At 40.8% G+C, this 11,833-nt stretch overlaps 1 protein-coding gene across 2 annotated transcripts in view; it reads right to left on the minus strand.

Annotated features, from left to right (window-relative positions):
* The window catches only part of AIFM1 (apoptosis inducing factor mitochondria associated 1), a 33,571-nt gene extending 24,282 nt beyond the window's left edge, over positions 1-9,289 (minus strand). Inside the window, exons 1-2 of one of the 2 annotated variants that reach the window (XM_047844338.1) lie at positions 9,028-9,289; positions 1,020-1,162 (exon numbers count right to left, since the gene is read on the minus strand). In XM_047844338.1, the coding sequence (XP_047700294.1) occupies positions 1,020-1,162; positions 9,028-9,133 (249 nt within the window). In that variant the 5' untranslated portion in view covers positions 9,134-9,289. The remainder of the gene's footprint in view (positions 1-1,019; positions 1,163-9,027) is intronic. The other variant, XM_047844339.1, reaches the window with a different exon arrangement.
* Positions 9,290-11,833: the final 2,544 nt, after the last annotated feature.

Consider the following 11,833-nt stretch of genomic DNA (forward strand, 5'->3'; position numbering starts at 1 on the left):
GAGTTCACCTATTTCTTATTCTGCGTCAATTCACAACTGCAAAAACTGTCTATTGGTGCATTTGGGAGTCAGGTCAGTCAATCTAGGTAACTTCAAGTAATTTTCACACCCCTTTTTTATAACCTACTGACCAAGGAACAAAGATAATTTCACTGTCTTACCAGTGTGGAAAGAACCATACACCGTATGTATGTGCCATACACCGTAATGGCATCCAAAATTTGCTCTTGGGGAGTGAAACAGCTTCCTTCAATCAAGGGTGATAGTAGGTGTTATCTAAGTTGGTTCACTCAACCTTACGTGATCCAACTTTAGACTGATCTGCTTAGTCACAGTAAACCCTGCCAAGTTAAAAAAAAGAAAAAAACACCTATGGAATAATTCCTCTGTGACCAACAAAGCTGATCAGAGTTCATTTAAGGAGATAGAATTGTGTTAATACTACATAGCATTTAAAACCATATTTCTCACCTCACACAAATTCCATTCTAAAAGTGGAGATACTAGGCCTACTTCTATAATTGAGTCTTTGGGTGAGATTCAGGGATAGTTTTCCTTTTAGGAACATTTAATAGTTTGGATTGAAAGCTGTTGTTGTTTTTTAATGTCTATCCAAAGCTGAGGAAAACACTGAATATTTGACAAATGAGTCAAAATCAAATATTGTGCTAAGGAGCTGCAATGAGTTCTGACCTATTCACAGGTTAGTGTGTCATATCTAAGAGAAAAGGTACAATTTTGTGGATTAGTCAAATCTAAGAAAACGCAGTGGCTTTCAAGTAATGAGTAAAAAGACAAGTGAAAAGAGCAAAGCTAATCAACATGAGATTAAATTTCAGTTATTCCCATGTTGGCTTTCACAGGATGTTAGATAGTAGGCACTTTAAAGAAGGCTTTTTGGAAATTTTTGCAAAAGGAGAAAGGGGAGTTAGTTGCAGAAGTGTTAAAGCAGGGGAGTACTGAGTCTACTAATGGGAGCTGTCTGGCAGCTTCTTTACACACGCTGCTTTTCTACTTACATATGCACCAGCTCCTATTGTTGATAAGCCCACCATAAGGACTAACACAGAATTATCGATTTTGCCCCCTGATGCACCAGAGCTAGCCATTTGTCTTGTCATCTGGAGTTCTAGAGGAACATGCCATCGCTGGAACAAGTTGCCTGAGGAACACAATTCATTAAGACACACACACATACAAAAATAAAATAGTTAATACATGTTTATGACTACAGGTCAATGCACTGTAGAAGTCAAGACTTACTGCCCACTGGGCTGCATGATGTTACTGTTCAATGACCAAGAAAAAAATAATTAAAACTGTATGAATACTATAGATACTGAATCCTCAAACTTAAATTGTTGGAGACTTTAGGAGTATAACTGAATGCTGCCCAGGGAAGAAATTTACAGCTTACAGAAAAGATAATGAAAAACCAACAGGCAGTTCATCAAACACTACTACTACTCTCTTCACATCCTCATCACAAATGAAGTAAACACAGAGAGGTGACTGAATAGATACAAAAAGTGAACTACAGGCTACCTGGGACATTCATTGGAACCACCACTTAAGGAATAATCTAAATGGCTGGCTCGAATCCTGCACAAAATAAGAAAACCCCACAACATAATCGAACCTGGACACAGTTCAGTCTTTCATGAAAGGTAATGTGTCCTGGAAGATGGAAATGCTAAAGCACAAAATAAGAAAAAAAAATTAAGTGGATTTATCTTCTCCAAAGAACTAAATAATTTCAGATTATAAAATATTTTCTAGAATGACAAAATTTTAAATATCCATCAACTATTTGGCTGTTAGTCCTCCAAAATAATATAAATATTATGTTGATGTAAAACTCTGTATATCCATGTAATTACCTGAGGAATATAACAACTCTCATACACGGAAATGAAGGAAGGTGTCAGAACCTTCTCTGCTTCTGATACTCCTCATGTTGACTACCAACCTAGAGCAGGGGTTTGGAAACTTTTTCTGTAAAGGACCAGATAGCAAATATTTTCAGCTTTGCAGGCCATACAGTCTCTGCTGATGTTGCACAAAAGCAGCCACAGGCAAGATATAAATGAATGGGTATGGCTGTTTTGTAATAAAACTTTATGGGCACTAAAATGTGAATTTTAAATAACTTTTTTATGTCACAAAATAGTATATTTTTAATTTTTTTCAGCTATTTAAAAAACGCAAAAATCAATCTTAGCTCAAGGGGCATACCTACAAAAGCATGTGGGTTTGGCCTGTGGGCTGCCATTTGCCGATGCTGATCCCGATCTAGGGCAGTGGTTCTAAAGCTTGAGCGTGCATCAGAATCCATTGGAGGGCTTGTTAAAACACAGATGGCCAGACCTACCCCCAGTTTCTGAGTCTGGAGATCTGGAATGGGGACTCAAAAATTTGCATTTCTAACAGGTTCTTAGGTGATGCTTATGCTGCTGGCCTGCACTTTGAGAACCAATGGTCTAGAGGCAGATAGATCTATTCCTGGTCTGACCAGGCTTTGAAAGACAAACAGAATGGGCACTGGTTGTAGCATTTCATAGTAGAAATATGGAGCTTTCCTCCTTGCTTCCACAATTTCAGGGCACAGAAAAGTAAAAACAGAGTCTGTAGTCTCTTACCTGAAATCCTCGGGAAACTGTATTCCAGAGCTCAGAATTGTTTGGTTTTAAGTATATAATACAGATACCATACCGTAAATAACACTCAGCACAGTGAGGGGCAGCAACCCACAGTCACACACATTAATGTTTCCCTGACAAAGCTGACTGAGTGGGATGAACAAAAGATTTAATAAGTAGCCTTTCTCTCCAGTTCAGGTCAGGTTTCACTGGCAAATGAGTTACAAAAACCTGATTTTTTGAGTCCTATTTTGATTTCTGAATTACAGATAAGAGACTATAAATCCACACCCATAGAAGTGAAAATGTATTTTTCTTTACTGTTTTTATTTCTTACCTGCTTTAGAATCCTTCATTGCCACATGAAATAAAATGGTTTATATTTGGAAATAACAAATCATGAAAATAAAAACATGCAGGGGTGGAGAAGCTTATCTCAATCTGGGCAAGCTTTTGAATTTCAGAAACCCATAGAATGATTAAGCACCAGAAGCAGAAACTGACAACTCTCAGAGCTTAGAAAATGAAACTGGGTAGAAAGAGTTCCACGCGGTTTAGTTCAATGAATTTAGTTGTGTTCCCCACTTCCACCATAAGTTTATTTATTGAAAATAAGTGGCTTTTAAAAAAGTTCCACTGATTATCCCTCTAGAAGATCCTAAATCCAGATATAACAAGTTTGTTTTAAGGTAATGATACTAGTGTTTATTCTGTTTTTGCTAGCTTTTCACAAACTGATAAAACTAAGAGTGTAGATTTGGTAAAGTTCAGCAGTTTTTGCCTTGATTTGCCAAAAAAAAGACACTTAGAAGTAAACTGAGTTTTTAAAAAGTCAATTGGTTAACATTTAAACTACTGCCTGAAAATAAATGTAATACACTATTATTAATAAACCATTTTTACATACCTACCAACTGATTTTAATTTTGTAAGAGGTGTTAAGTATTGGATGGATGTTTATATTCTCCCACCCCCAGTCTTCTTTTACCCATAAAATCACTCCCACACCTCTCCCCCATAGCTTCAAAATTTTAGGAAATTTTACATCATGACTAAACATGCCTTTTCACTTGTCCTGCCAAAGTGGGAAGCCAACTTACTCCTTGCCTTTTCATTACAACACCAGTCTGAGATTTTCTGTAATCAGACCAGAGAGGTAGCACTTCCTTCCTCATACTTGGGATTCAATTTTTTTACTTGATACATTTATATTATGATTGCCATTGTAGCAGTAATTAGCACCTCTATCACATAATTATCATTTCTTTTTAGTGGTTGGAATAATTAAGATCAAGTCTCTTAGCAAGTCTGATTATAATATTGTTGTCTATATTCACTATATTGTTCAAGGATTCAATTCTTGGGGGCGCCTGGGTAGTTTAGTTGGTTAAGAATCCAACTCCAGCTCAGGTCATGATCTCATGGTTCCTGAGTTCGAGTCTCACGTTGGGCTCTGTGCTGACAGCTCAGAGCCTGGAGCCTGCTTCAGATTCGATGTCTCCCTCTCTCTGCCCCTCCACCTCTCATTCTCTCTCTCTCTCTCAAAGATAAACATTAAAAACAAGGACCCAATTCTTGAATTGTTGTTACAATTGTATTTAGTGCCTAACACATAGTAGGTGTTTGCTCAATAAATATTTGTTGTATTAATGAAGGAAGGAAGGAAACACAAATTCTTTCCAATTCTATGGTAATGACTGAACAATTTGAAGAAGTCTTTGCAAATAAGTTTTAGCCAGATCTGAACATAGGGAAAGGGAAGGAAAAATCAGATAAAAACAGAGAGGGAGGAAAACCATGAGAGACTTTTAATTCAGAGAACAAACTGAGGATTGCTGAAGGGGAAGTGGCTGGGGGGGGGGTTGGCTAAGTGGGTGATGGGCATTAAGGAGGGCACTTGTTGAGATGAGCACTGGGTCTTTTTTTTAAAACAATTTTTATTTTTATTATTTTTAATTTTTTAAATGTTTATTTGAGAGAGAGAGAGAGAGAGAGAGAGAGAGCGCGAACATGAGGAGAAGGGTCAGAGAGAGGGAGACACAGAATGTGAAGCAGGTTCCAGGGTCCGAGCTGTCAGCACAGAGCCAGTTGTGGGGCTCAAACTCACGAACCATGAGATCATGACCTGCACCAAAGTCATAGGCTTAACCAACTGAGCCACCCAGGTGACCCTGAGCACTGGGTCTTGTATGTAAGTGATGAATAACTGGGTTCTACTCCTGAAACCAATACTACACTGTATGTTTACTGACTTTAATTTAAATAAATAATAATAATAATAAATTAGTAAGCTCTTAGTAACTACAACTACAGACTAGCATTAGAATAGTACCTAAATTGGCAAGTTCATTTCTGTAGATTTCATAATCTCGTTTTCCATACTCCCAGAAAGTGTTTTCTAGAAACACATCCACATAATTGAGGCACCTGGAATCTCAAATAATTAAGAGGTCTATATGCTCTTGAGTCTTATTTTCTGAATGTTAAACTGATTTTTCTGACATGGATAAAACACAAGACAGGACAAGCTACGCGGTCTGTCCACTGTAGCCAGGTATCTCTTTATAAGGAATGTGACAACTATTTCCCTTTATCAACTCCCCCCCTTTCTTTAGCATAAACCCTTGCTGTTATTCTAGATGAATCATAGTAATAATAACTACAGTGCAGTGTGAACCACTCTGAAGAAAGGCAACAGAGGAAAAATGATTTAGAGGACAAAAAAAAGAAATCTAACTCTGTTCTACAAAGTTAAGTCCTTCACAGTACTAGGGCTCTGCCACTGAGAATTTACCACGTGCCAGAGACTGTACAAAGCACTGAGGACACAAAAATAAATAGGACATAATCCCTGGCCTCAGGTAGTGCAGTAGTATAGGAGGGACAATGGCTGCCACTATTCTAAGTATCAGAAAATGAGATTAACACAAATCACAAGAGACTCAAAGTTGCTCAGTCTGTTTTCTTTAAACCTTAAAACAGTATTTCCCAAATTTGCCTGATCATAAGAATTACATCAAGGGGCCTGTTAAAATATAAATCCCCAGGGGTTTCTACAGGACATTCTCATTCAGTAGGCGTGGGGTCAGCCCTCTTTGATTTACAAGACCAGGCAGCTTTTGGAAACATGATCTAGAAAAAAGTTACAATATGCTGCAACTCCCTTAAAATGTTAGAAAATGCCTAGACAATATAACTTATTAACTGGATGCAGAAAAGGCTGACTTGCCAAAATTTTTCTTCTGGAAAGCTTTGCCTCAGCAGAAAAGAGTGGGGAACGGCTCATCTTCTGGGCTTCAAAAAAAAAAAAAAAGTGTCATTTGGCAGTTCCCAGTAATTCTAGATCCTTGCCCACAAGGAGTCCAGTTTCCTTCTTAAGGAGGTGAGAATTCTTCTGATTAGAGAAAAATGGTTCAAACATTTGACCCTCAGGTCAAGGGTTGGTGATCAGTTTGATCACATGGGCAACACAATGTTTGGTAACCTAATAAAATACTACAGAACAGAAAATATCCATTACCTAACCTATCTGCTCCTCAGTGCTGAATGCAGACATAAAGTAGTCACCATTAACTGCCTTCAATTATTTCTGGAAAGAGGCAGAGCATCCAAATAAAGTAAATAAATAACAGCAATTATGGTTTTAAGGCAAAAGGTAACATATAATGAAAATGAATCTGACAATGGCGACAGATGTGGATGAGATCTTTGAAGGTGGGTTTAAAGTTTGGTAACATCTTGACAAAAAAATGGGGGTGGGAGGAGAAAAGGAAAAAACGAAGGGAAATTGGCATATAAATAAAGAGCGCCTCTTCTCCACCTATGCAAAAACATACGGCAGATGCTACTACTTGAAAAAGAAACCAGATTATAAACAATTAATAATAAAGCTAACGAGGGGCGCCTGGGTGGCCCAGTCGGTTAAGTGTCCGACTTCAGCCAGGTCACGATCTCGCGGTCCGGTCTGTGGGTTCGAGCCCCGCGTCGGGCTCTGGGCTGATGGCTCAGAGCCTGGAGCCTGTTTCTGATTCTGTGTCCCCCTCTCTCTCTGCCCCTCGCCCGTTCATGCTCTGTCTCTCTCTGTCCCAAAAATAAATAAACGTTGAAAAAAAATTAAAAAAAAAATAATAATAAAGCTAACGAAACAGGGTTAATTCCTAAAATTATATGATTTCTTTTTGAAATTGTAACCCCACCCCACCCATTTCTAAAGGCATATGATGTTGTACTCTGGTGCTCGGCCAAAGGACAAAGAATAAGTGTATACAAAGACGTGGATGGATATGTCAAGAAGTCAGAACATATTCTACAGCACACTGCTTTCAAACAAAATCATGCAATGGAAAAACGTCTGTATTTCTCAGTAGTTTTAACATCACCAACCACCTTCAAATATCTAATAAATCAATTTAACATTACAAATCCATATTTATTTAATGAGAACTTTTGGTCAGACTTCAGAATACTGGTAAAAATTGTGAGTTTTTTTTTTAAATTTTTTTTTCAACGTTTATTTATTTTTGGGACAGAGAGAGACAGAGCATGAACGGGGGAGGGTCAGAGAGAGAGGGAGACACAGAATCGGAAACAGGCTCCAGGCTCTGAGCCATCAGCCCAGAGCCTGACGCGGGGCTCGAACTGACGGACCGCGAGATCGTGACCTGGCTGAAGTCGGACGCTTAACCGACTGCGCCACCCAGGCGCCCCCAAAATTGTGAGTTTTAAACAAAATAAGTACACAGAGTTTGAAAGGCTAGTGTGGATGAAAATCTTCAGCTTACCTAAATTTCTGTGTAAATTTATGTACAGCTTACATAGAACACTATCGTTTCAATGCATAAAACCCATACAGATAACACCATAGATGGCATATTAGTTTAAAACCTAAAGCAGAGGTTTTTAAGTTCCAAGAGCAATATGTTTTAGGATGTGCCCTCAGATACACCCATTAGGAAACGTTTTCTTGAGGCATAGCAACTGGAAAAACTTTTCTTTTTTTTTTTAAATTTTTTTTTTTTCAACGATTATTTATTTTTGGGACAGAGAGAGACAGAGCATGAACGGGGGAGGGGCAGAGAGAGAGGGAGACACAGAATCGGAAGCAGGCTCCAGGCTCTGAGCCATCAGCCCAGAGCCCGACGCGGGGCTCGAACTCACGGACCGCGAGATCGTGACCTGGCTGAAGTCGGACGCTCAACCGACTCCGCCACCCAGGCGCCCCTGGAAAAACTTTTCAAATGCACATTTGCAAAGACTAACCATCTAAGGGAAATATTTTCCACATCTTATTTTTAAAGCACCCAGAAGGTGGTTCTGCACTGGAAAGGCCTCGAGGATAACTCCTTACATTGCAAATGTGAATGTCACCAGGTGATCATTCAAAAACAGATTTTAAAAAACCCAGCACCTCTTACAGGTGGATAATTCATTACCCCCACTAAGTTGTGCAGGTTGAAAATGAGCAAGCTCAAGACACGCTCAGATAAGTACATGGATATCTCATGCAAGGTGGGCTAAAGGAGAATCAGATGAATTCTTAATCTTTTGAGGTCAAATTTAGGAAGCAGTGTGGAGTTGTGGCAAGTGGATTAGGGGCCTAGAGACCAGCAAACTATCCTTTGCTCTACCTATTAATTAGGTATGTGACCTTGGAAAAATAATTTCACCTTTCTGTGTCTCGGTTTATTATCTATAAAATGAGTGGGTTGAACTTTACCACAAAATCCCTTCCAGCTCTAAAATTTGGGGAAACAACTTCACGGAGGACAAACACAATGTGCCCTGCAAACTGTTTCTTTGAAGAATTAAAGACCACCAAGAATTACACGGACTAGACATCTCAAATTAATTCTGAGAGGACTCTCCTGGTGTCTGGCGCACAACCGAACGACTCCTTACTTGAACTGCGCTGCTTCTGTTTCACAGGGCGCTCAAATCTATGGATCTCATCTGGAGTTTGGAAAGTAGAGCAAGTAATATCCTCATTTACAGAAGGAACTAAGGCATCGGGCTTAAATGTCTTGTTTCAAGTCTCACAATCAGTAAATGACAAAGTCTACTTGACCTCATTGCTCTAAAAAGGCGGACTAGGGGTGGCCGGGAGGTGGCACTGGACAATACGAGACAGCTAGCTGTTCTGTCATCCCTGAATGGCAAACCCTCCTAGGAAAAGGCCTCAACCCGACTACTTGGTTCAAAGCCCTTGAAGGTCAGGTCGGCACGGCTTGTGAAACTCAGGGTTTGGATCCCGCCATTCAGAATTCACGCGGCTGTGAGTGGGTTGTTTTCCCCGGGGAGAAGGCAGGGGGAGGGCTGCGAGGCACAGGGAGCTTATGGAACCCTGGCTCTTGGTCTGCGAGGTCGGGGTTGCCCGGGATGGGTCAGTCACCTGGGAGCCGGTTCCGCTGCCTCGGGCCTCGGACGCACACTGTCCGCACCAAGGGCGCCAGCTTCTGCTTGAAGGCACCCGCTGCCAGGCTTCCACATCGGAACATTTCGGCAACCGCTACTCTGCACCTCCTCCTTTCCTTTCTTCTCACGGACCGACCGACGGGTCAAACACCGTGGGCCCCGGCCCGCTCCCCCCAGCTCCCTTCACACGCACTCCACGCTGACTCCTCCTCCCAGCTCCGGGAGAGTATTGGACGGTTACCCAGGCCAGCTAGAGCAGAAGAAGGGGGAAGAGCGACTGTCGGCCTACTGCGCAGGCGTAGTACTCAGCGCCGCATTGCGATTGGCTCGCACGGTGAGAGATTTGCGCATGCGCCTTGCTGCCCGCACTATTGCAAAGACCCCGGCCGGAGGTTTTTGCAAGTTTCAACGGGTTGGTGGTAAAGTGTTCCGCTGATCGAGTTTGGAAAACTGTCCAAGGAGGGAGCCGTGGAGCCACTTTGCCTGGCAGTTGTGGCCTGTGCTGCTGCCGTGGCCATAGCACCGCATTTTGTTCTGTTTTAGGCTGCTAACTACTAGGTACTAAGCCTTCCGGATTCTCTGGCTGTATTCCACTTCCAGTTTTTCCATAGGTCTGAGCCAGAGCACCTGGCTTCCCAGATTCGGAATGGACTTCCGTCTTTTACAAATTGCTGGCACTTTCCCACCCAATCCCTTTTTCTGCAAGTAATCCTTCCGTGCTCTCTTTCCCCATATCGTTTTTTTATATTGTGGAATTTTATGTCCTAGATGCTGTACCAGGAACTGCGGATAGTTTCCTGTTAGGACTTCTGTGCTTGAGAGCAAGGATGCTGGCAAAAAGAGTTCGTGTTTCACCGAGAAATCCTCAGCAGGACTTTAGAGTTGTGGGAGGAATAGTAGGGTGAGGGATGGAGTGTAAATAGGTGTTTTGACTCTCCCAAATGTAAGCTGAATTGGAAATAATATTTGACTTTATGCAAAATATAAACGTGCCTTTTCCGAGGTTTGGGGTTACTTACTCATTTAGCAAGGATTTAATGAATACTTGCCACTTGGACTGTACTACCAAAGGGGCTCTGGGGCATGTGGAAAAGTATAAAGTGGTCACTAGTTAGGGAGATGACATATACTATCATTTAATTCTCACTTAGGTAATAAGAATGACTAATTCAGAGCCAGAGCAAGAGAAACTGTATGGGATGGAGTAGCTACGGAAGGACTTCATGCAAGTGGTTCTTGAAGTGTGTCTGGAAGGATGAGTAGTAAAATTCAAATAGTGGAGGAGGAGGAATGATATTTCAAAGGGTTAATACATTGGGACCAAAGGTAATATTTTTAGTGGTTAAGCACTCCTTGACTTTGGATCCAGTCTTCCTAAAGGTTGAATCCTGCCTCTACCACTTGGGCAAATCACTTAATTGTGCCTCACTTTCCTCACCTACCAATCTCATAGGGTTGTTGTTTTGAAGATTAAATGAACTAATATTTGTAAAGTATTTTAAAGGAAGCACCATGCTGTTTAAAAGGCTCAGAGGTATAAAACAAACAAACCCCAGCATATTTTCAGGGGACAACTGCCTCAAATACCTACTAGGAAGTAGATAAGGACAGGCTAACATGGTGGAACCAGATGTGACCTGGCAAGAGTTTGGCGCTAATCTTGCAGGTGATAAAGTTATTATTATTATTTTGTATTTGAGAGAGAGAGAAAGAGAGAGAATCTTAACCAGGCTCCACGCTCAGTGTGGAGCCCGACATGGGCGCTTGATTCCACAACCTTAGGATCATGACCTAAGCCGAAAGCAAGAGTCTGATGCTTCAACCAACTGAGCCACCCAGGCGCCCCTAGAGAGAGAGAGAGAATTTTTTTTTAAAGATGTGTATTCATTTTTGAGAGACAGCATGAGCGAGGAGTGGGAGAGAGAGGGAGACACAGAATCTGAAGCAGGCTCCAGGCTCAGAGCTGTCAGCACAGAGCCCAGTGCAGGGCTCGAACTCACAAACCATGAGATGATGACCTGAGCCAAAGTCTGACACTTAACCAACTGAGCCATCCAGGCGCCCTGAGAGAATCTTAAGCAGGTTCCACACTCAGCTCAGAGCCTGATGCATGGCTCAATCCCACAACTCTGGGATCATGATCTGAACTGAAATCAAGAGTCAGATGCTCAACCAACTGAACCACCTAGATGCCCCTATTGTTTTTAGTGGAATAGGGATAGAGAATGAAATTACAAAGGCCTCGTTTTTGGAAGTTTAACCAAGGAAGCAGGCTTAATTGGGGGAAAATAATCCAGGGTTCCCTTATTCATTAAAAATAATTTTCAGAAGTGCAGGCAATGGGTGATTTTTTACCTAGGACTGCTTTGGGGGATAAATATTGAAATACCAATTACACAATAGGTCATTAAAATTGTTTATATTTATTTAATACATTAAATGCCTAACATTGATATTTATTGCTATTTCTAAAAGCCAATAACAATAATAAATATGGAATACAAAATCATATCTGTTGGTGACAGAGGCTTTGGAAAACAGTGTCAAACTGATGATCAGGTACCTATGAAAACAGCTGGGTGTATTTGAAAGTCAATCATTTAATAATGCACAACTAACACAAAGAAAAGGTGCTGTATAGCACATTTATTTTTGCAATAGATGCAATGAGGTACTTAAAAAATCTCTTTAATGAAAAATTATATTTCATCTTTTTTTTTTGCAAAAGCAAGACACACACAACCTTACTTCCAAAACATAAGTGGAATTTCCCCCCAAATCTC

The sequence above is a fragment of the Prionailurus viverrinus genome, chromosome X (genome assembly GCF_022837055.1).
Source record: "Prionailurus viverrinus isolate Anna chromosome X, UM_Priviv_1.0, whole genome shotgun sequence".
NCBI classification, from domain to species: Eukaryota; Metazoa; Chordata; class Mammalia; order Carnivora; family Felidae; genus Prionailurus; species Prionailurus viverrinus.